Raw genomic sequence first — 26,242 nt, 5'->3', positions numbered from 1 at the left:
TCCTCCCCCCCTGTTCCGGGTATAAAGGTGACTGCTCCCCACCCCCTGCCTCAGTCTCTGGACCAGTTCATCGGCACGGGTGTGCTCCAAGTCTTTTGCGAATAAAAGCCTATTTGTTCTTGCATACAAACTAGTCTTTGCTTGATTGATGGTGCATCAATTTTATTAGCAAAAGTTTTGGGATGGAGCAGATACTAAAACCCGATAAACTAGAATTGGACCCTCAAGCTGTAGGAGCCTCTAACAGCTTTGATCACTGGCTGCGCTGTTTCGAAACTTTCCTCACCGTCTCCGCCTCCGTCGTCCGGACCGAAACCGACAAGCTACACGTGCTCCACGCCCGGGTAAGCGATCAAGTATTCCCGATGATTAGAGACACTGAAACTTACAAGGATGCGATCGAACTTTTAAAAGGCCAGTACAACAAACAGTCTAATGAAATCTACGCCAGACATCTTCTGGCTACTCGCAGACAACAGTCAGGAGAATCGGGTGATCAATTCCTGCGTGCGTTGCGAGCACTTGGCAGGGCCTGCAACTGCAAGGCCGTAACAGCCGCCCAAAACACTGAGGACTTAATCAGAGATGCCTATGTCACGGGTATCAGGTCAAACTATATCCGACAACGACTGCTGGCACAGGGTGGGCTGGACCTACAAAAGACTGTGGTGCTTGCCGACTCGTTAGAGGTGGCCTTCCGTAATCTCGAAGCCTACACCCCCGACCACAGGGGCGCATTGTGGACACCGCAGTTGCCGCCACCTCTGTACTCGGGAGGGCCGCAGGCCTACGCCACGCCACGTCCCACCAATGACCCGACCACTGCGGCAGTCTCTGGAGGCCCGAAGTGCTACTTCTGCGGCCTGAGGAAGCACCCCCGACAACGCTGCCTGGCGAAGGATGCGATCTGCTCCGGGTGTGGAAAGAAAGGCCATTACGTGAAGGTATGCAGGGCGAAATCGACCTCCAAGCCCTGTAGCACCACGTGCAACCCACGGGGGGACGCCATCTTGGGCGCCGGTAGCCTCATGTGAGCCATGCGAGCCGCCATCTTGGACGCCTTCAGCCGCGTGTGGGACGCGCGGGCCGCCATCTTGGACGCCATCAGCCATGTGTGAGCCGTGCGGGCCGCCATCTTGGACGCCTTCAGCCGCGTGTGGGCCATGCGGGCCGCCATCTTGGACACCATCAGCCGTGTGTCAGCTGTGTGGGCTGCCATCTTGGACTCCATCAGCCGCGTCGCAAAATCCAACGGTGGCTTCGATTACGCTGGGCCAGTCCAGGCCTCACCAACTCGCCAGGTCCATGATGGACATCGAGGTAAACGGTCGCACTACAAACTGTTTATTTGACTGTGGGAGTACGGAGAGCTTTATTCACCCTAACACAGTGAGTCGCTACGCCCTTTCAGTACTGCCAGTGAAACAAACGATCTCCATGGCTTCAAAGTCCCACTCGGTGGATGTCCTCGGGTACTGCGTGGCGACCCTGACTGTACGGGGCACAGTGTACAATAATTTCAGGCTCCTCGTGCTGCCACAACTCTGCGCTGCCGTACCCCTGGGGCTAGATTTCCTGAGTCACCTTAAGAGCGTCACCGTGGAGTATAATGGGACTTTTCCCCCGCTCTCCGTTTGCAATCAGCAGTTCTTAGATCGCCCACCGCGCACCACCTTCAGCCTCTCGACCCTTAAAGTCGCCCCTCCCTCACTGTTTGAAAATCTCACCCCCGATTGCAAGCCCATCGCCACCAAGAGCAGACGGTACAGTGCTGGAGACAGAGCTTTTATCAGGTCCGAAGTGCAACGGCTCCTAGGGGAGGGGATCATTGAGGCCAGTACCAGCCCCTGGAGAGCCCAAGTAGTAGTTGTTAAAACTGGGGAGAAACATCGCATGGTCATTGACTATAGTCAGACCATTAACCGATACACGCAGCTGGATGCGTACCCCCTTCCCCGCATATCTGACATGGTTAATCAGATTGCGCAATATTGGGTGTTTTCCACCATCGACTTAAAATCTGCATACCACCAGCTCCCTATCCGCCCGGAAGACCGCCAATATACTGCTTTCGAGGCGGATGGCCGCCTCTATCACTTCCTTAGGGTCCCCTTTGGCGTCACCAACGGGGTCTCGGTTTTCCAGCACGAGATGGACCGAATGGTCAACCAGAATGGGCTGCGGGCCACCTTCCCGTACCTGGGTAACGTCACCATCTGCGGCCATGATCAGCAGGACCACGACGCCAACCTCCACAAATTCCTCCACACTGCCACACTCCTAAATCTGACCTGTAATAAGGAGAAGTGCATATTCCGCACACGCCGCCTCGCCAGCCTTGGTTGTGTTGTGGAAAACGGGGTCATCGGTCCCGATCCCGACCGCATGCGTCCCCTCCTGGAACTCCCCCTCCTCACCAGCCTCAAAGCACTGAGGAGATGCCTGGGCTTCTTCTCGTATTACGCCCAGTGGGTCCCCAATTATGCAGATAAAGCCCGTCCACTCATCAAATCCACCTCTTTTCCCCTGACGGCAGAGGCCCGTCTGGCCTTCGACCGCATCAAAGCAGACATTGCGAAGGCCACGATGCATGCTGTAGACGAATCCATCCCGTTCCAGGTGGAGAGCGATGCGTCTGACTTCGCCCTCGCCGCCACCCTTAACCAGGCAGGCAGACCCGTGGCCTTCTTCTCACGAACCCTCCAAGGCCCTGAAATTCGACACTCCTCTGTCGAAAAGGAGGCCCAAGCCATAGTGGAAGCTGTACGGCACTGGCGCCATATTTAGCTGGTGAACGATTCACCCTACTCACGGACCAACGGTCAGTTGCATTCATGTTTAATAACACGCAGCGGGGCAAGATCAAAAACGATAAAATATTGAGGTGGAGAATCGAGCTTTCCACCTACAATTACGACATCTTATACCGGCCCGGGAAGCTCAATGAGCCCCCAGACACCCTGTTCCGGGTAATATGTGCCAGCGCACAAATAGACCAATTGCAGACTCTCCACAACGACCTCTGCCACCCGGGGGTCACCAGGTTTTTTCACTTCATTAAAGCCCGTAACCTGCCCTACTCCATTGAGGAAGTCAGGTCTATAACCAGACACTGCCGGTCTGCGCAGAGTGCTAGCCGCACTTCTATCGGCCAGACAGAGCACACCTCATAAAGGCCACCCACCCTTTCGAACGCCTAAGCGTCGACTTCAAAGGCCCCCTCCCCTCTTCTGACCGCAACATATACTTCCTCAATGTCATTGACGAATATTCACGTTTCCCCTTCGCTATTCCCTGCCCAGATATGACCTCGGCCACGGTCGTCAGGGCCCTGCACAGCCTCTTCACCCTGTTCGGTTTCCCTAGCTATATCCATAGCGACCGGGGATCCTCCTTTATGAGTGATGAGCTGCGACAGTACCTGTTCTCCAAAGGCATAGCCTCGAGTAGGACCACCAGCTACAAACCCAGGGGGAACGGACAGGTAGAGAGTGAGAACGCGACAGTCTGGAAGGCCGTTTTACTAGCTCTGAGATATTTACTAGCTCTGAGATCTAAAGATCTTCCAGTCACCTGCTGGCAAGAGGTCCTCCCTGATGCACTACACTCGAATAGATCACTCCTTTGCACAGCTACCAATGCTACCCCTCATGAAAGAATGTTTGTTTTCCCCAGAAAGTCCTCCTCAGGGACCTCACTACCGTCGTGGCTGACGTCCCCAGGCCCTGTCCTGCTCCGGAAGCACGTGAGGACCCATAAGTCGGACTCCCGGTCGAAAGGATCCAACTCCTCCATGCCAACCCTCAATACGCCTATGTGGCGTACCTCGACGGGCGGGAGGACACAGTCTCTATTCGAGACCTGGCACCCGCAGGTGCCCCAGAGACCACTATGACCCACAACCCCACACCCCCAACCCCCGTATACAGCATGCCTGAGCCCCAAGAGCCACCACCACGCACCCGACAATCGGAAGGGACTACAGACAACTCGAGCGACTACAGCCTGGCGCCTGAACCAACACCGCGGCCACCGGAACCGACACCACAACCGGCACTACGGCGGTCGCAGCGGCAGATCAAGCCCCCAGAGAGACTAAATTTGTAAATTTGTAATTCTGTAAATATCATTCCACCCACCTCACCCCCGCCGGACTCTTTTTTAAAAACAGGGGGTGAATGTGGTAAACCACTGTTAGCTTATTGCCTGTGTGTGTGACATGCCTGGACACGATCCTGCCGGCCCTGCCCGGGACTCCTCCCCCCTGGTCCAGGTATAAAGGTGACTGCTCCCCATCCCCCTGCCTCAGCCTCTGGACCAGTTCATCAGCATGGGTGTGCTCCAAGTCTTTTGCTAATAAAAGCCTATTTGTTCTTGCATACAAACTAGTCTTTGCTTGATTGATGGTGCAAAGACAGGGAAGTCACAGGCATCAATGTGAAACAGATACAGGAAAAGGCATCAGAGGAAGACAAACAGAAATGGGAAAAACATGGAGGACAGAGAGGTCGAGAGGCATATGGAGAAGGGAAGGTAGAATAGCCCCAGAAGTAATACAACAGACCTTATTGGAGGCATATCATGGATTAGCACACACGGGCAGGGACCGCATTGTCAAAGGTGCCTGCAGTGCACCCTAGTGGAATCAGCTTGTCCCTGCAAGGTCAAGAGGGGTAATCAGCCACGGCCTAAAGGACCATGGGAAAAGTTACAGATGAATTTTACAGGGCCTTACCCAGAGTGCAAGGAATGGCCTGTTACCTGGTAATTATTGATCAGTTTACTTGGTGGGTAGAGGCATCCCCATGCAGAGATGATACAGTCAAAACAGTGGCTTTGATATTAGTAAATGAGGTAATACCCAGATGGGGTATGCCTCTCCAGTTAGATTCAAATCAGAAGACCCACTTCACAGGGAAAGTTTGAAAAGAAGCCTGTAGAATATTGGGAATAAAGCAAAGATTTCACATACCATACCACCCCCAGAGTTCAGGAATGGTAGAACGGATGAACAGGACGTTAAAGAACAGTCTAGCCAAGGCTATTTTACAGGAAGGAAACAATTGGGCTTTGCCTGCAATATTGTTATGACAAAGAGCTACTCCTTCTCGAGGAATAGAGTTAACCCTTTTGAACTGATAACAGGAAGAGCAATGCAGAGGATGCGATATCTGGTGGGGGAGAACTTAATTAGCCGAAGCGCAGTGTTTCAGTGAGTGAGAGAATTAATTGATCATTTACATTCTCTCAAAATATATGTGGTTACCCTCCAGCAGCACAGAGACTGGACAAAACCAGCAGAGGAGAACATTCCTAAATTACTTATATCAGGGGGTAAGATAATGGTGAAACTTATGACAGATAGGAAAGGGCTGGAGGTCAAGTAGGGAGGTCCTCAATGTATCACTGCAGGACAAACATGTGCCCTCATTGATGAGCAACCCAGGCTGGCGACAGTGGACTCAATTAAAAACTTATCTCAATTAGTAATCCTGAAGTGGTAAGTATCAGTAGATCACCCCAGAGGATTTATAATCCTACTGAACAGGGGGTAATAATGGCTCTTGTAGTAGCTTGAGAACTTCGCTGGAATAATTTGAATTTGTCGATTAGCAATTAGTTGAAGCGGATAATAGCGTAAAATAATCAGGGTAGTATTAAAGGGATAGAGATAGAGTGAGAGCAGGGGAAGCTTTTTTTTCTCTCTTTCGTTTCTTAGTAAGGGAAGTTAGCAGGGATGTCAGTGCAGGCAGTGCAATGTTCCTCCTGTGGGATGTTTGAGGTGAGGGACACCAGTGGTGTCCCAGCTGAGTACACCTGCAGGAATTGCATCCAATTCCAGCTCCTTGAAGATCGTGTTAGGGATCTGGAGCTGGATGAACTTCGGATCATTCGGGAAGCAGAGGTGGTCATAGATAGAAGCTTCAGGGCTATAGGTACTCCGAGGAATGAAGATAGATGGGTGACGGTGAGAGGGGCTGGGAGGAAGCAGTCAGTGCAGGGATACCCTGTGGTCGTTCCCCTCGGCAACAAGTATACCGCTTTGGATACTGTTGGGGGGGAACCAGTGGTAAGCCATGGTGACCGGATCTCCAGCACTGAGTCCGTCCCTGTGGCTCAGAAGGGAAGGGGGAAGAGCAGAAGAGCAATAGTTATTGGGGACTCAATAGTAAGAGGGATAGATAGGAGGTTCTATGGCAGCGAAAGAGACTCACAGATGGTATGTTGCCTCCCGGGTGCCAGAGTCCGTGACGTCTCGGACCGTGTTTTCAGGATCCTTAAGGGGGAGGGGGAACAGTCACAAGTCGTGGTACACATCAGTACCAACGACATAGGTAAGAGAGGGTGTTTAAAACAGGAATTTAGGGAGCTAGGGTGGAAGCTGAGAGCCAGGACAAACCATGTTGTCATCTCTCGTTTGTTGCCGGAGCCACGTGCTAGCGAGTTGAGGAACAGGGAGAGAGTGCAGATAAACACGTGGCTGCAGGGAGGAGGGAGGGTTTCAGTTACATGGATAATTGGAGCACATTCTGGGGAAGGTGGGACCTGTACAAACAGGATGGGTTGCACCTGAACCAGAGGGGCACCAATATCCTGGGAGGGAAATTTGCTACGGCTCTTCGGGGGCGGGGGGTTAAACTAATTTGTCAGGGGGATGGGAAAACGAGCTGTAGTCCAGAAGCCAGTGTTGAGTGTAGTGAGGTACTGAGGAGGGTATCAAGGTCGCAGGAGTGTACCGGCAGACAGGAAGGTGGGTTAAAGTGTGTCTACTTCAATGCAAGGAGCATCCAGAATAAGGTAGGTGAACTTGGAGCGTGGATTGGTACTTGGGACTACGATGTTGTGGCCATTACGGAGACATGGTTAGAACAGGGACTGGAATGGTTGTTGGAAGTTCCGGGGTATAGATGTTTCAGTAAGAGTAGGGAAGGTGGTAAAAGAGGTGGAGGAGTAGCATTGTTAATCAAGGATAGTTTAACGGCTGCTGAAAGGCAGTTCGAGGGGGATCTGCCGACTGAGGTAATATGGGCTGATGTTAGAAATAGGAAAGGAGCGGTCACGTTGTTGGGGGTTTTCTATAGGCCCCCAAATAGTAATAGAGATGTGGAGGAAGAAATTGCAAAGCAGATTATGGATAGGTGTGGAAGTCACAGGGTAGTTGTCATGGGTGACTTTAACTTTCCAAATATTGATTGAAACCTTTATAGGTCGAATAATTTGAATGGGGCAGTTTTTGTACAGTGTGTGCAGGAGGGTTTCCTGACACAATATGTGGATAGGCCAACAAGAGGTGGGGCCACATTGGACTTGGTACTGGGTAATGAACCGGGCCCAGTGTTAGATTTGGTTGTGGGAGAGCACTTTGGAGATAGTGACCACAATTCGGTGTCTTTCATTATTGCAATGGAGAGGGATAGGGCCTTACGGCAGGGCAAGGTTTATAATTGGGGGAGAGGTAATTATGATGCGATTAGGCAAGAATTAGGGAGCATAAGATGGGAACAGAAACTGTCAGGGAAAGGTACAAATGAAAAGTGGAGCTTGTTCAAGGACCAAATACTGCGTGTCCTTGATAGGTATGTCCCTGTCAGGCAGGGAGGAAATGGCCGAGTGAGGGAACCATGGTTCACAAAAGAGGTTGAATGTCTTGTCAAGAGGAAAAAGGAAGCGTATGTAAGGATGAGAAAGCAAGGTTCAGTTGGGTCGCTTGAGGGTTACAAGGTAGCAAGGAATGAGCTAAAAAAAAAGGCTTAGGAGAGCTAGGAGGGGGCATGAGAAGTCCTTGGTGGGTCGGATCAAGGAAAATCCCAAGGCTTTTTACTCTTATGTGAGAATTAAAAGAATGAGCAGGGTGAGGTTAGGGCCGGTCAAGGATAGTAGTGGGAACTTGTGCATGGAGTCAGAAGAGATAGGAGAGGCGATGAATGAATACTTTTCTTCAGTGTTCACCAAGGAGAGGGGCCATGTTTTTGAGGATGAGAGTGGGATACAGGCTGATAGGCTGGAGGAGGTAGATGTTCTGAGGGAAGGTGTATTAGCAATTTTGAAAAACCTGAGGGTCGATAAGTCCCCTGGGACAGATGGGATATATCCTAGGATTCTTTGGGAGGCAAGGGATGAGATTGCAGAGACTTTGGCTTTGATCTTTGGGTCCTCACTGTCCATGGGGATAGTCATGATGTGGAGATGCCTGGTGTTGTTAAAACTCTTATACGGGGATAGTGCCAGAGGACTGGAGAGTGGCGAATGTCGTTCGTCTGTTCAAAAAAGGAAATAGGAATGACCGTGGTAATTGTAGGCCAGTTAGTCTTACTTCGGTGGTCAGTAAGTTGACGGAAAAGGTCCTGAGGGATAGGATTTATGACCATTTGGAAAGATGCAGCTTAATCTGTGATCGTCAGCACGGATTCGTGAAGGGTAAGTCTTGCCTCGCAAATTTGATTGAATTCTTTGAGGAGGTAACTAAGTGTGTAGATGAAGGTAGAGCAGTAGATGTCGTATATATGGATTTTAGTAAGGCATTTGATAAGGTTCCCCATGGTAGACTCATGAAGAAAGTAAGGAGATGTGGGATAGAGGGAAATTTGGCCGATTGGATAAATAACTGGCTATCTCATAGAAGACAGAGGGTGGTGGTGGATGGAAAATTTTCAGACTGGAGACCAGTTACCAGCGGTGTACCACAGGGATCAGTGCTGGGTTCTCTGCTATTTGTGATTTTTATCAACGACTTGGAGGAGGGGGCTGAAGGGTGGATCAGTAAATTTGCTGATGACACCAAGATTGGTGGAGTAGTGGATGAGGTGGAGGGCTGTTGTAGGCTGCAAAGAGGCATTGATAGGATGCAGAGCTGGGCCGAAAAATGGCAGGTGGCGTTTAACACTGATAAATGTGAGGTGATTCATTTTGGTGGGACAAATTTGAATGCGGATTACAGGGTCAACGGCAGGGTTCTGAGGAATGTGGAGGAACAGAGAGATGTTGGGGTTCATATGCACAGATCTCTAAAGGTTGCCACTCAAGTGGATAGAGCCGTGAAGAAGGCCTATCGTGTGTAAGCGTTTATTAACAGGGGGCTTGAGTTTAAGAGTCGTGGGGTTATGCTGCAACTGTACAGGACCTTGGTGAGACCACATTTGGAATATTGTGTGCAGTTCTGGTCACCTCACTATAAGAAGGATGTGGAAGCATTGGAGAGAGTGCAGAGGAGATTTACCAGGATGCTGCCTGGTTTGGAGGGTAGGTCTTATGAGGAAAGGTTGAGGGAGCTAGGGCTTTTCTCTTTAGAGCGGAGGAGGATGAGAGGCGACTTAATGGAGGTTTATAAGATGATAAGGGGGATAGATAGAGTGGACGTTCAGAGACTATTTCCTCGAGTGAATGTCGCTGTTACTAGGGGGCATAACTATAAAGTTCATGGTGGGAGATAGAGGAGGGATGTCCGAGGTAGGTTCTTTACTCAGAGAGTGGTTGGGGTGTGGAATGGACTGCCTGCTGTGAAAGTGGAGTCGGACACTTTAGGAACTTTCAAGCGGTTATTGGATGGGCACATGGAGCACACCAGAATGATAGGGAGTGGGATAGCTTGATCTTGGTTTCGGACAAAGCTTGGCACAACGTCGAGGGCCGAAGGGCCTGTACTGTGCTATACTGTTCTATGTTCTATGTTCTAGATAGGAATGACTGAATTGATAAGGAACTAACTTAATGCTGCGAGGCATCAGACTTATGTTTTATAGAGTTGTGAGAGCTCTTGAAAAAAGAAGACAAGCCAAGCCCAAGTCCACATCCCAGCGACAGGACAAGAGGGCTACACCCAACATTGATGACAAGAAGACCACATCAAATGTACCGTGATTGTAATGTGGGATATAATTGAATTTTGCTTGTTTAACAATGACTAACGGTCAAAACTTGTATAAAGGGAGAATCATGGCAATTTTTATAATGAATGTATGTGTTTCCATTTTTTCTAGTACTGAATATTCAGATATTGGCTCAAACGGGACCAGCATCTAAGGTCATTCAACATCTTCATCAGGAAACACAGGTTAATACTTATATTTGGCACACACATGAGGACATTACATATTAGGATTTTTAATTTCGGAGGTAAGGGAGTAGTTTCACAACAGTGAGGCCTGTGCAGGAAGGCTAACTGTATGCAGAGGTACACACTTGTTTATAATTTAATAGGATCAGCTCCTAGTCTAGATTTAAAGCAGCACCTACACCAAGAGAAATCTATTGCACAGAGAAGTTGGGAGGTTCTGGGAAAACTTAGGGGTAAGTGAAAGTGATTATACAATAAGCCCAAGGAGTATGCTGTGCCTGAAACCACCCAGTAATGACCAGTCATGTAATACATCATATTGCTTCAGTGAACCATAATATCCAACTTAAAAATGGTACATTAGACTCGTAGAGATACCCTATGCTTGGCTCCCTGTTGGATGGAAGGGATCTTGTTACCTGAAAGAAACTTCCGCACATACATAAACTCCCTCGTCTACCGAGACGCCAGCGAGCTATGACAGAAGGAGAATGGTTTTCGGCATATTTACCCAATATGGGAACAAGTTGCCAATACAGAAGCTGTCGTTGCGATGATCAATGGCGCGATGGTTGCCATGCATACAGAGGGATTATAGTGGCATTGGATTGCGTCTTGGCAGCAAGGGGAGGGACGTGTGCAGTAATTGGATCAGCGTGTAGCACTTACATACCAGGCAGTTCAGTAAGCATAATCTGGTTGTACACATCAAGAAGGAGGTGGGGAACTCAAAGATCATGAACCATTTACCTTGGCTGGTTGGCTCTCTGGCTGGATATGTTCTCCGGGAACATCAACCTTGGAAGGGGTTATATTATTTTCATTGTGATCCTAGTGTTAGCAGTAATTGTATACCTGATCAAATATGGAAGTGCACAACTTTCTAAGTCCATAGAAGGAACAACATCAGTGATGGCAGGTAGGGTAAAAAAGAGAATCTGAAAGTTGAAATACTTAGTAAGGACTAGAACATAGAACATAGAACAGTACAGCACAGAACAGGCCCTTCGGCCCACGTTGTTGTGCCGAGCTTTGTCTGAAACCCAGATCAAGCTATTTCCTCACTATCATCCCGAAGTACTCCATGTGCCTATCCAATAGCTTCTTAAATGTTCCTAAAGTTTCTGACTCCACTATCCCTGCAGGCAGTCCATTCCACACCCCAACCACTCTCTGAGTAAAAAACCTACCTCGGACATCCTTCCTATATCTCCCACCATGAACCCTATAGTTATGCCCCCTTGTAATAGCTCCATCCACCCGAGGAAATTAAAAATTAAAATAAAACCCGACTAAGATTAGTTACTTAGATACATCCATTTAGTGGCCTTAGTTGGTCCTTGGCCAATGGCCAAAAGGGGGGACTGGTGTAGGGGGGCGAATTGGGCGAATAAACACATAACCATAGATTTAGGAGCACTAACACGACACTAACTTTGGAATGAGTGATCTTGGATTATGGGAACATAAGCCAGCCAGGGCTGTTACCATAGAAGACAGCTCTGCATAATTAACAAATATTTCTCATTTAAAACATGTATTTTGAATTTACAAGATGGATGTGTTTTGCTTTTGGTTACATTTTGTGAAACTTCAGTCAGTGACAAAATACAGCGAGAGGGAAACATAGAAACCCTACAGTGCAGAAGGAGGCCATTCGGCCCATCGAGTCTGCACCGACCACAATCCCACCCAGGCCCTACCCCCTTATCACTACATATTTACCCGCTAATCCCTCTAACCTACACATCCCAGGACTCTAAGGGGCAATTTTTAACCTGGCCAATCAACCTAACCCGCACATCTTTGGACTGTGGGAGGAAACCGGAGCACCCGGAGGAAACCCACGCAGACACGAGGAGAATGTGCAAACTCCACACAGACAGTGACCCGAGCCGGGAATCGAACCCAGGACCCTGGAGCTGTGAAGCAGCAGTGCTAACCACTGTGCTACCGTGCCGCCGGGAAGGAACAATAGATTCACTGAAAGCAGTAATGTTATCAGCAGTGGTCAGGAACACAATGGCTACCAATGCTAGCCTTATGAATAGGGTCATACAACTCCGAGAAATAAGTAGGTGGCGAGCGGGCATGAAGAATTTCTCAGGGTCGGACGAGAGTCACATGGGTTCAATTCGGTGGGAATCATTTCACTGTCCAGCGTCCCATCTTGCTGGGATGGATAACATCCATAAATAACAAATGAAATCCCATGAGGTCATGATGTGTATTATTATTAGCTGGAGTTAATGACAGGATGATAATTGACTGATTTGTATTTGTGTTTCCTGGATAATGCCCAGCAGAAAGATCGGCAATATGATTTTGGGAATCTATAATTGCTTTCACAGGGGTGTTGTTCTTCAGACTGGCTGCCCACATTCTATACCTTGAGTGCAGGGCTTCCTCGTATCATTCTCCCATTTGATCGTTTGGTTAAATAAAGTCACATCTTCAATATCAGTACACCGCGTTGTGAGTCTTTGTATTAGCTTTAATAGCTATACATAGCCTCAAGAGGAAGCTCCCATCTACACCCACTATTGACGACTGTACATTGAAATTCCATGGCCTTCAACTCTGGGATCCTCTCCCTAAACCGCTATACCTTTCTACCTCTCATTGCCCATTAAGATACTCCTTAGACTCTACCTCCTTGACCAAGATTTTGGTCATCTGAACTAATCTCTCCTTATTTGGCTCAGTTTCAAACTTTGTTTGATAATAGTCCTGTCAAGTGGTTTGGGACATTTTACTACAGTAAAGACACTTCATAAATAAAGTTTGTTACCGTTGTTGAGGTCGGAAGATCACAATGTAAATTCTCCCCCCAGAAGTTTCATTGATTGCTTTGTATTATACTTGAATTGGCTGATTGGATTAACAGAGGGGTAAAGACAAGTACTAACCACAGAGGTCTTGTGGCACAGTGATAGCATCCCTGCCTCTGAGCCAGAGGTTCCTTGTTCCAGTCCAACTCCGGAATTTGGTGACCAAGGAACATATGGCTAAACAGGTTGACTATCAACCTGCAAATCCTTCCAATACAGTAGCGGGCAGGAGAGATTCCAGATCAGCCATGTGATGGAAAGAACTGCCATACTATCCATAGCTCCAGACTGCAGCAGGCATGTAAAAGTGCATGTAGCCACAGCAACTCCCAAGTGGGGCGACACGGTGGCACAGCGGTTAGCACTGCTGCCTCACAGCACCAAGGACTCGGGTTCGATTCCCGGCTTGGGTCGCTGTCTGTGCGGAGTCTGCACGTTCTCCCCCTGTCTGAGTGGGTTTCCTCCAGATGCTCCCATTTCCTCCCACAGTAAAAAGATATGTGGATTAGATTGATTGGCCATGCTAAATTGCCCCTCAGTGTCCCGGGGTGCATAGGTTAGAGGGATTAAGAACATAAGAACTAGGAGCAGGAGTAGCCCCTCAAGCCTGCTCCGCCATTCAATAAGATCATGGCTGATCTTTTCATGGACTCAGCTCCACTTACCCGCCCACTCACCGTAACCCTTAATTCCTTTACTGTTCAAAAACTTATCTATCCTTGCCTTAAAAACATTCAATGAGGTAGCCTCAACTGCTTCATTGGGCAGGGAATTCCACAGATTCACAACACTTTGTGTGAAGAAGTTCCTCCTCAACTCAGCCCTAAATCTGCTTCCCCTTATTTTGAGGCCATGTCCCCTAGTTCTAGTTTCACCTGCCAGTGGAAACAACTTCCCTGCTTCTATCTTATCTATTCCCTTCATAATATTATGTGTTTCTATAAGATCTCCCCTCATTCTTCTGAATTCCAATTAGTATAGCCCCAGTCTACTCAGTCTCTCTTCATAAACCAACCCTCTCAACACCGGAATCAACCTCGTGAATCTCGTCTGCATCCCCTCCAGTGCCAGTATATCCTTTCTCAAGTAAGGAGACCAAAACTGTACACAGTACTCCAGGTGTGGCCTCACCCGCACCTTATACAGTGGCAAGATAACCTCGCTGTTTTTAAACTCCATCCCTCTAGCAATGAAGGACAAAATTCCATTTGCTTTCTTAATTACCTGCTGCACCTGCAAACCAACTCCTTGTGATTCTTGCACAAGGACACCCAGGTCCCTCTGCACAGCAGCATGCTGCAATTTTTTACTATTTAAATAATAGTCCATTTTGCTGTTATTCCTACCAAAATGGATGACCTCACATTTACCAACATTGTACTCCATCTGCCAGACCCTCGCCCGCTCACTTAGACTATCTCTATCCCTTTGCAGACTTTCAGCGTCCTCTGCACACTTTGCTCTGTCATTCATCTTAGTGTCATCTGCGAATTTTGACATACTACACACTCCCCAACTCCAAATCATCTATGTAAATCGTAAACAATTGCGGTCCCAACACTGATCCCTGAGGCACTCCACTAGTCACTGATCGCCAACCAGAAAAACACCCATTTACCCCCACTCTTTGCTTTCTGTTAGTTAACCAATCCTCTATCAATGCTAATACATTACCCGTAACACCGTGCACCTTTATCTTACGCAGCAGTCTTTGTCAGCGGCACCTTGTCAAATGCCTTCTGGAAATCCAGATACACCACATCCACAGGTTCCCCATTGTCCACTGCGCATGTAAAATTCTCAAAGAATTCCACCAAATTAGTCAAACATGACCTGCCCTTCATGAACCCATGCTGCATCTTACCAATAGGACAATTTATACCCAGATGTCTTGCTATTTCTTCCTTGATGATAGATTCAAGCATTTTCCCTCTACAGAAGTTAAGCTAACCGGCCTATAGTTACCTGCCTTATGTCTACCTCCTTTTTTAAACAGTGGCGTCACATTTGCTGTTTTCCAATCTGCGGGAACCACCCTAGAGTCCACCGAATTTTGGTAAATTACCACTCGTGCATTTGCTATTTCCCTCACCATCTCTTTTAGTACCCTGGGATGCATTCCATCAGGAGACGTGTCTATCTTTAGCCCCATCAGCTTGCCCAACAGCCATCTTTCGTGATAATAATAATTTTTAGTTCCTTACCTGCCATAGCCTTCCTGTCATCTATTTTTGACAAGGTAAATATGTGGGATTACAGGGATAGGGCCTGGGTGGTATTGTTGTTGGTCCAAACTCAATGGGCTGAAAAGCCTCATTGCACTGTAGGGATTCTATGACTTTACGAGTGAACTATAATACACTATAAATCACCAAGGTACTAACCTGTGTTACTTGGACCTGAGTCATGCTTAGAAATTAGCCCACTGTCAGTGTGACTAGGTATCTCTGGTGTCTTCAATGCCATTGCTTTGATGTTGGTACTCTCTGAGGTTTGAGCATTGGAAGTGGTCATTGCTGGCTTTGGTTGCTCATTACCAGTGGGTGTTTTGCTTGGTCCTTGTGCTGTCTTCTGTTCAGGGGACTTGGAAGTTACTTTTGAAGAGACGGAGGGTTTACCTTCTTCCTCCTGCGGTTTCTCTTCAGAGTTCTGCACCTTCGAACTGGAGGGCGAACAACTGCTTTTATTGTTCACTCTCTGGCGGCTGGTAATTAAAGGACTCTCCTTGAGAAGGGCTTTCAATTCATCCATTGTTTCTTTTGAAATCCCAACCTTTGAAACAAATATGCCTCGAGTCTTTTCCTCCTCGTTGTTCGTTTCCCAATCCTCTGTGGCCTTCTCTCTTTCCTTTTGACCGTCTCCACCACATCGACTACACTTTCCGCCCCCAGATTGTTCCTCTGTCATTGGGGATTCAACCGGCTGGTCAAGACGTGGCCCTGTGATGATTGACAGACCTGGCCTGTAAAAGTAGGAATGACCCGTGGAACGCGATGTATGTTTCTTCTCAATTCTCTCCCAGTCCAGGGGTGGCATAAATTTTCCACTGACTCGGACACCCCTCTTCTGCCCAGTGAAGGATATTCCACTCCCATCAATTTCATCTGTTCCATCAGTCGCTTCCTGTCAATAAGATATTGCATTGGGTTATGAATTGGAAAGGGCGCAATTCTTTGAATGAACCAGGACTGAATAAAACACAGTCTAAAATTTATTTATTAGTGTTAAAAGTAGGCTTACATTAACACTCGACGGCACGGTAGCACAGTGGTTAGCACTGCTCTTTCACAGTGCCAGGGGTTCGATTCCCGGCTCGGGTCACTGTCTGTGTGGAGTTTGCACCTTTTCCCTGTGTCTGTGTGGGGTTTCCTCCGGGTGCTCTGGTTTCCTCCAGAAAGCTTGTGTAGCTTTTGCTACCAAATAAACCTGTTGGACTTTAACCTGGTGTTGTTAAACTTCTTACTGTGTTCCTCCCACAGTCCAAAGATGTGCAGATTAGGTTGATTGGCCATGTTAAATTGACCCTAATTTCAGGGGGATTAGCAGGGTAAATTTGCGGGCTCTGGTTTCCTCCCACATTCCAAGGATGTGCGGGTTAGGTGTATTGCCCATGCTCAATTGCCCCTTAGTGGCAGGGGGGCTAACTAGGGGAAATGCATGGGATTGTGGGGATAGGCCCTGGGTTAGATTGTGTTCTGTGTAGACTCGATCGGTCGAATGGCCTGCTTCTGCACTGTAGGGATTCTAAGTTACTGTGAAAATCCCCTAGCCGCCACACTCCGGCACCTGTTCGGGTACACTGAGGGGGAATTTACCACCTAACCGGCACGTCTTTCAGACTGTGGCAGGAATCCAGAGCACCCGGAGGAAACCCATACGGACATTGGGAGAACATGCAGACTCTGCACAGACAGTGACCCAAGCCGGGAATCGAACGCAGGTCCCTGATGTGGTGAGGCACCAGTACTAACCACTGTGCCTCTGTGCAACCCGAACTTTTAGATGAGTTTGAATTTATAAACGTCCGTGGGGGGAAGGTCAGCGAATAGAGTATTGGAATGATAGAGCATGGAGGGTAAAAAAGGCATGGATAAGGGTTTCAGCAAAGGACAAGTCGAGGCAGCATGGAGAAGGGTACTGTTACTGAGGTGGAAATGGGCAGTTCATCTTAGAATCCCTACAGTGCAGAAAGAGGCCATTCGGCCCATCGAGTCTGCACCAACCACAATCCCACCCAGGCCCTACCCCCATATCCCTACATATTTACCCACTAATCCCTCTAACCTACGCAGCTCAGGACACTGAGGGGCAATTTTAGCATGGCCAATCAACCTAACCTGCACATCTTTGGACTGTGGGAGGAAATTGGAGCACCCGGAGGAAACCCACGCAGACATGAGAAGAATGTGCAAACTCCACACAGACAGTGACCCAAGCCGGGAATCGAACCCCGGTCCCTGGAGCTGTGAAGCAGCAGTGTTAACCACTGTGCCACCTCCGTGTCACAATACGTATATTGTGAGTAGTAAGCGGTTCAATCCCATGTGTCGCAAGTGAAGAAATTAAGGTTGACTGTTACCAATGGTTACCGATTAGGCTGTCATCTTAAAAGTCATTTAGATTTCTCTTCTCAATTCACAAAGCCAGAGATTGAAACTGGCTCCGTGAGAGATTATTAAAAGATTGTCTTTTGGCATCGTACTTGCCACCACTTCAATCTTCGTTCTGGAGCATTTCCATTATATCCACCCACAGGGTGAGCATGGAATTCGAATTGATTGTGACCTGAAACATGAACTCTGGAAGAAGCAGCAAAACTGAGACGGTTCAAAGCTCAGAATTCAGCTTTTCATCTTCAGTCAGTGAAGAACGTTAAATTAATTACACTGACTCTTCATGCACAGAAATAGGCGATTTAGCCCAACTGCTCCACGCTGGTGTTTAGATTCCTCATGAGCCTCCCCTCACATCTTCACCTCATCATAACCGGGATTCTCCCCCAAAAAATGTAAGATCCCAATGTGCAGGAAAATGGGAGTATTTCCCGCTGGTTTTTTTCAGCGTATTTACCAGAGCGAATCTCCCACACTCTGAGCAATGAAGAATGCCTCAGCAGGATTCACTCTGGAGAACAGGGGACGCTGGAGAGGTCGGCAGCATAGCGCTGAGCGGGCCACTGCACATACGCCGATTGTCAGAGCGGGGCTGGCCAGTGACCTCCTGGTCACTGACCAGCCCCGCAACCCCCTGATCGCTGGACTTCTGACCCCCCCATGTCCCCATCACTGGCCTCTCAGACCTCACTGGGACAAGCCCTATTGCCCCCCTCACCTCTCAGCCAGCCCCGATCTCCCCTCCCACCACCCTGGTGAGCAGACCTGACACCCATCCCGGCAGCCCCAAACCCTCCCACCCCGAAAGCCAGCCCCAATCATCTTCATTCCCTTCCTCCCCCACCGATCCTCTTGCAGAGTGGCAGTGGGTCCCCCCCACCACCAATTGCACCCCCCTCCCCACCACTAGGCCTCCCCAAGTAGGACCTGCCCCCTCTGGCCCCACCCCCTTGGCATTGCCTAGTGCCCAGTGGGTAGTGTCAATTTGCCCTTGGGCAGTGCCAGGGTGCCAGGCTGGCACTGCCCAAGGGGCACCTCCCTTATGCCTGACCTCCCGGGGTGGCCTCAATGGCCCCTCCAGCAGGGTCAGGATGCCTGTTCCCCGTTATTGGGGACTAGTCGGAAACACCACTGGAGGGAACCACTTCCGGCCGGTGGGGGGGCAAACGCGAGTGGGCCCGGAGAATATCGTCCTGGGCCCGCTAATCATACTGAAATACTCATTTCAATATGGTAATCAGCTCCTCACCGATTTCCAGCATAAAGCTGATTCCACTCAAAACCTAGCCTGGGAGACGCACGGAGGCCTGGGCACCCAGCGTGAATCTCGCAAAATGGCCGCCACTGTTGTCTCCCAGCCCACTGCACTACTCGAGCAGCACATGTACTAGCTTCCCCCCTTGAATTGTCCACTACAACCACGTTGTGTGCCACTCATAACCATCTATCCTGACATATCTATTCATTCATTAGAGACTATCTTGTATTTAGGAACACTTTATTTGGATTCCCCCACCAGCAGAAGGTTTTGCTTCATCTACCCTATCATCTACCCTACATGTTCCTCGATCAGGTCAACACATCCCATTGAGCCATTAAATCCATAGAACCCCCACTGTGCAGATGGAGGCCATTTGGCCCATCGAGTCTGCACCAACTCTCCAAAAGAGCATCTTACCTAGGCCCACCACCCTCCCACCAACTCACCCATCCAATCCCTCACGCATTTACCATTGCTATCCACGTAATCGACACATTTTTGGACACTAAGAGGCAATTTAGTCTGGCCAATCCACCTAACCAGCACATCTTTGGACACTAAGGGACAATTTAGCATGGCCAATTCACCTGACCTGCACATCTTTGGACTGTGGGAGGGAACTGGAGCACCCGGAGGAAACCCAGGCAGGCACAGGGACAACATGCAAACTCCACACAGACAGTGACCCAAGCCGGGAATCGAACCCGGGTCCCTGGTGCTGTGAAGCAGCGGTGCTAACCACAGTGCCACTGTGCCGTCCCCAAAGCTTGTTCAGGTTTCTTGTGATTATTACCTCGCAACTTAATACAATCCTTGCCAATTTTCTTTTCTGCACCTTTTCCAGAGCCTCTATCCTCCTCCTCCTCCTTCACTTACCAATGCCCTCAGAGGGTGTTAGCGATGATGGGCTTTCATTGGATTGGTGCAAGATTATGTTTGGTAAAGCACTGCAGTGGTTTGCTGTTGCCTTCTGCAGCATAGCTGACCAGGAAACTCTCCCACTCCTACAGGAGTTACAGTCTGATTTCCTTCACAGTAACATCATTACAGTATTCATGTAATCCTTACTTGGGACTAATAAATACACTTTTTTTTCATTCATGGGACATGGCTGACCTGCATTTATTACCCATCCTGAGTTGCCCTTGAACTGAGTGGCAGAGGGCAATTGACAATAAACCACGTTGCTGTAGCTCTGGAGTCACATGTAGGCCAGACCAGGTAAAGACGGCAGATTTCCTTCCATAAAGGACATTAGTGAACCAGATGGGTTTTTCCGTAATCGCCAATGGTTTCACGGTCATCAGTAGATTCTTAATTCCAGATATGTTTTATTGAATTCAAATTTCACCATCTGCCGTGGCGGGATTTGAGCCCGGTTCCCCAGAACATTAGCTGGGTTTGTGGATTAATAGTTTAGTGATAATACCACTAAGCCATCGCCTCTCCTTAATCAACCTTTGCAGTGTCCCTATACCCTTTTACAATAATGGAGAGCGCAAATGCACATTCTCCACTTAGGGTGAACCTATCATAGAATCATAGAATCCCTACAGTCCAGAAGGAAGCCATTCGACCCAACGAGTCTGCACCAACAACAATCCCACCCAGGCCCTATCCTGTAACCACACAAATTTACCCTGCTAATCCCTCTAACCTACACATGAAGGGGCAATTTAGCATGGCCACTGCACACAGCTTTGGAGTGTGGGAGGAAACCAGAGCATCCGGAGGAAACCCACGCAGACACGGGGAGAACATGCAGACTCCACACAGACAGTGACCCAAGCCGGGAATCGAACCCGGGTCCCTGGAGCTGTGAGGCAGCAGTGCTAACCACTGTCATTATTAAATAGAAAAATAATGGGAACATAACTTTACTTTTGAATAAGCAGGCTTTTTAATGCTCAGTATTGTTTATCCCACGTCTGACTGGCACACACACAAGTTACTCGGGATTGTTGTTTTGGCTGCATACCCCTTGCCCTGGTCTTAAATTCAGTATTTGAGCTTAAAGAGAACGATATGTCCTAGGTATAGCATATACCAAGGATACAATCCGAGTGGAGATGGGCGAAGGAATTAGGAGGTTGGACATATTGAAAATAATTATTGGACAATTGAAAATTGGAGTGTCACTCCTCCTGCCTCTAACTAGCTAGCTAACTCAGCACGGCATGGTGGCACAGTGGTTAGCACTGCTGCCTTACATCGCCAGGGACCCGGGTTCAATTCCCTTCTTGGGTCACTGTCTGTGCGGAGTCTGCACGTTCTGCAGGTTAAAGTCCAACAGGTTTATTTGGTACCACGAGCTTTCAGAACACTGCTCCTTCATCAGGTGAGTGATCATCACTCACTTCTTACTGAGACGTCTTACTGTGCTCACTCTGGTCCAATGCCGGCATCTCCACATCAGTGTTAATGTGAGCCTACTTATGACACTCATAAATAAAACCTTTTTAAAAAGCATACCTCAGGGAACACAAACTGAGGACACCTCTGACCTGTACTCACAAGATAGACCCATTGAGCCAACCAGGGAACCCCATGGCAACACTGATACAATATAGGACTTTGGCTTACTGTTACAGTGAGGATCTCTTCTTCCTCGATATCTTGCATCTCCTCCATTCAAATCACCGTTTAACATCATGCAAATTGGGCAGGACATTGAAAGAATAGAGGTCATCTGTCGAATATTTATAGGTAGCTGGACAATGGTGAATAGATGGAAAATTCTGTGTTTAGTTCTATCAGTAAGTTTATTTTTGCATGTTTGACCGGACAGTGTAATGCCTGAAAGGGGAGCTAGTCCCTCCCAAAGCATCTGACTTCTTTCTAACAAAGGCAGTGACTAATCCAGCCCTGGAAACGGGAGTAGAAATCTCCCGAAGCCCTCGCACGGTTCAGCAAAACAAAATCATTGTTGTGGGCAAAAATGCAATGCGTTTTACACAGCCAAAGCAACAGCCAGGACATTTTGGTTTCGATCCGTTTCTAAATGCAATTTCTCTTTTCATTCAACCACGAATAAATCGAAATTAAGCTGCACTTTGCAAAAACCTACATAGAGTGGGGGATAGTGGTTTGCGGCAGGTTTCCTCCACTGTAGGGGTCTCAGTTGACTTTGCATTATCATGTGATAGCAAGTTCTCGACCCATCTTACATAACAACATAGATGACAGGAGCAGGAGGAGGCCATTCGGCCCTTCGAGCCTGCTCTGCCATTCATTACGATGATGGCTGATTGTCCAACTCAATAGCCTAATTTTGCTTTTTCCCCATAACCTTTGATCTCATTCGCCCCAAGTGCTATATCCAGCCGCCTCTCGAATACATTCAATGTTTTGGCATCAACTATTTCCTGTGGTAATGTATTCTATAGGCTCATCACTCTTTGGGTGAAGAAATGTCTCTCCATCTCCGTCCTAAATGGTCTACCCCGAATCCTCAGGCTGTGACCCCTGGTTCTGGACTCCCCCACCATCAGGAATATCCTCCCTGCATCTACCTTGTCCAGTCCTGTTAGAATTTTATCAGTCTCTATAAGATCCCCCCTCATTTGTCTGAACTCCAGTGAAAGCAATCCTAACCTAGTCAATCTCTCCTCAGTCATCTCATTTTCATTCCCACCAACATTCACTCCCTGTAGGCACCCTGGCCGTGAGGGGTCAGATCTGCTCAGACTTTGGTCACGGTCCCCCACTAGACTCACCGGGCCCGATTTTCCCATCACGTTGCGCCTGTTTTCGGGAGCAAACAATTGGTAAAGTCGGGTGTCAGGCGAGTAGCGCGATCTGCGTCCGACTCCGCACCGGTTCCCCCTTTACCAAGGCACGAAAATGGCCACGATCAGAACTCCGCCTAAACGGGTGCGACGGCCATTTGCATGCATTTAAATTGACTTAATGGGCTGCACGCCCAACCTTGCCGGAACTTCCCCCTTTACCACCGCATTCGCCCATCCGGATTTGGCGCGAAACAGACATGCTTCACAAAATTCCAACTCGGACGCTCCAGTTAGTGAGGAGGTAAGTGTCCAGCGTCCGACGGCTCTCTGCTTGAGATCGGTGGGAGGGGGTGTGAGGGGGGGCTGTGGTCCACTACCACTCTGCCTGAGATCAGTGAGGGGGAAGGGGGGGTCCACTGCCACTCTGCCTGAGATCAGTGAGGGGGAAGGGGGGGTCCACTGCCACTCTGCCTGAGATCAGTGAGGGGGAAGGGGGGGTCCACTGCCACTCTGCCTGAGATCAGTGAGGGGGAAGGGGGGGTCCACTGCCACTCTGCCTGAGATCAGTGAGGGGGAAGGGGTGGAAGGGCCTGTGATCAGTCTGGTTGGCAGAGGGTGGAGGGGGATAAAAGGGTCAGTAATGTTGTGGGGGTGGGGCAATGTCTATGGGGGCCAGGGGGAGGCACTATCCGACCTGGGAGCGATGTGGCAGGGGAGCAGCATTCTATCATTTATTTCTGCGCATGCGCAGTTGGAGGCCCCGATCGGAGCTGCAGGATTTCGGGTGCGTTAAGCCCCGCCCACAGGCTTGTGCAGCGTGATTCGGAATCACTGATATTTTTGCAGGCAGAGTGCATATGGGGGTGCCGGAGAACGGGTCTAAAAGTCGGATCTGAAATACTCCCAGTTTCAAGTCCACCCAGCACTTAGAATCAAATTGGTAAAATAGGGCCCACCCTCTCTAACTGCCCTTACACTTTGACTCACAACAGTGGAAGAGAATCTTAAGACAATACAGAGCAGAGGAAGGCCATTCGGCCCATCGTTTCCACACCGGAGAGAGCTGTCCAAATTATTCCAACTTTGCTGAAATAAAAGCAAAACCCTGCTGAAAATGCTGGATAAACTCAGCAGGGCTGGCAGCATCCATGCAGAGAGAAACGGGCGGGATTTTCTGGCCGCACTCACCCCAAACCAGGAAAATCCCACCCAAGGACAATGGACCTTTGCATGTTGCGCTCCCCGCCCACACATGTTGGCTGGTATTTTATGACCTCACTCAGGCCAGGCTCGTAAAATCCTGCCCGAGGCCAACAGAGAATTCCATTCTGTGAGCCGCGTCCACCCCAATTCCAGGGCGGGAATATCGGTAAAATCCCGGCAGTTGGGTTTTTCCAATATTTTCTGTTTCTCTTCCATCTCCCCTCCCTTTTTTCCCGTAATCCCAAAGATTTATCCTTTGCAAGGATTTATCTAATTCACTTTTGAAAGTCACTATTACATAGATATCAACATATGAAATAGGACCAGAAGTAGGCCATTCGGCCCCTCCAGCAAGCTCCACATTCAGTAGGTTCATGGCTGATTTGCTTGTATGGAGTTCCCCATTCCCCACCTATTCCCAATCACCTTTGATTCCCTTGCTTAAGAAGAATCTATCCACCTCCGCCTTAATATTCAGTGACCCTGCCTCCACTGCCTTCTGAGGCAGAGAGTTCCAAAGTTGCACAACCCTTTGAGAGAAAAAAACTACTCACCTCTGTCCTCGGGGTGGCACAGTGGTTCCCACTGCTGTCTCATAGCACCAGGGACCCGGGTTCGATTCCCGGCTTGGGTCACTGTCTGTGTGGAGTCTGCGCGTTCTCCCCGTGTCTGCGTGGGTTTCCTCCGGGTGCTCCAGTTTCCTCCCACACTCCAAAGATGTGCAGGTTTGGTTGATTGGCCATGGTGAATTGCCCCAGAGTGTCAGGGGGATTAGTAGGGTAAATATGTGGGATTACGGGGATAGGGCCTGGGTGGGATTATGGTCAGTGCAGATGTGACGGATCGAATGGCCTCCTTCTGCACTGCAGGGATTCTGTGATTCTATAAGGGTGTCAGCTCCCACCACCCTTTCAGACAGAGCATTCTGTAACATAGGGAAGTCCAGCCAGTGTAAGGGTTAATGTGGGACTGGGGAAACAGTACCACCCACAGTATGATGTAGAGAGAGATACGATGGTAGACTGTGTGTGTCATAGGGTCTGGAAGGAGCCAGCTTGGATGCAGCAGTATGGTGATATCTTGGAGATATACATAGTTAAATGTACCAATAAACAGTCTACGTTCAACCATAGAAGCCTCCATTTTTATTTGTTTTGTTATTTTATTTGTGTCACAAGTATGAATGGACCTACCTTGCATTAAGTTGATCTTTCTCTACACCATAGCTATAACTGTAACACTACATTCTGCACTCTCTCGTTTCCTTCTCTATGAACGGTATGCTTTGTCTGTATAGCACGCAATAAACAATACTTTTCACTGTATGGTAATACATGTGACAATAATAAATCAAATCAAATCAAACAAGTAGGCTTACATTGACACTGCAATGAAGCTACTGTGAAAATCCCCTAGTTGCCACATTCCAGCGCCTGTTCGGCTACACTGAGGGAGAATTTAGCATGGCCAATGCACCTAACCAGCACGTCTTTCGGACTGTGGGATGAAACTGGAGCACCCGGTGGAAACCCACACAGACACGGGAAGAATGTGCAGACTCTGCACAAACAGTGGATAGCAATTACTGAGTGACATTCTGATGTCTTGGTAAATACATTGGTGATATTTCTAACTTTCCCGCATTACCAAAGTCCTTAGGTGTTACAACGCATCTTAAAGGAGGAGAAATGGGTAGACACGTTGAGGGAAGGAATTCCAGAATTTAGGAATTAGGTAACTAAAGGCACGGCTGCCAGGAACAGAGAGGTGAAAATAGGAGATGCACAAGGACAGAATCAGAGGAGCCCAGAGATTTTTAAAATTCATTCGTGGGAGATGGGCGTCGCTGGCTGGAGGAGGTTGTCTAATAGTCTTTCATGGGATGTGCGTGTCACTGGCAATACTAGCATTTATCTCTAATTGCCCTTGGACTGAGTGGCTTGCTAGGCCATTTCAGAGGGCAGTTAAGAGTTAACCACATTGTTGTGGGCCTGGAGTCACATGTAGGCCAGAGCCGGGTAAGATGGTACATTTCCTTCCCTAAAGGACATTAGTGAACCAGATGGGTTTTTTGTGCAAACAAAAGATGGTTTTGTGGTCACTATTACTGCGACAAACTTTCAATTTTAGACTTTATTCATTCAATTTAAATTTCATCAGCTGCCGTGGTGGGTATTTGAATGCAATGTGCACGGTGGCACAGTGGTTAGCACTGCTGCCTCATGGCGCAAGGGATCTGGGTTCAATTCCTGGGCCATTCGGGTGACTGTCTGAGTGGAGTTTGCACATTCTCCCTGTGTCTGCGCTGGTTTCGTCTGGGTGCTCCGGTTTCCTCCCACAATCCAAAGATGTGCGGGTTAGGTTGATTGGCCATGATAAATTAACCCTAGTGTCAGGGGGGTTAGCAGGGTAAATATGAGGGGTTACGGGAATAGGGCCTGGGTGGGATTGTGGTCAGTGCAGGCTCGATGGGCCGAATGGCCTCTTTCTGTACTGTAGAATTCTATGGATTCTATAGATCATAGAAATCATAGAAACCCTACAGTCCA

General features: G+C 48.6%; 1 protein-coding gene across 1 annotated transcript in view; it reads right to left on the bottom strand.

Annotated features, from left to right (window-relative positions):
• The window catches only part of lgsn (lengsin, lens protein with glutamine synthetase domain), a 60,375-nt gene that overhangs the window by 19,495 nt on the left and 14,638 nt on the right, over positions 1-26,242 (bottom strand). The window contains exon 2 of the mRNA XM_078213314.1: positions 15,270-16,008. Coding sequence (XP_078069440.1) covers positions 15,270-16,008 — 739 coding nt within the window. The remainder of the gene's footprint in view (positions 1-15,269; positions 16,009-26,242) is intronic.

This window comes from Mustelus asterias, chromosome 5, assembly GCF_964213995.1.
Source record: "Mustelus asterias chromosome 5, sMusAst1.hap1.1, whole genome shotgun sequence".
Taxonomy (NCBI): Eukaryota; Metazoa; Chordata; class Chondrichthyes; order Carcharhiniformes; family Triakidae; genus Mustelus; species Mustelus asterias.
The sequence above is the reverse complement of the archived record's forward strand: the minus strand, read 5'-3'. Positions and strand labels throughout refer to the sequence as shown.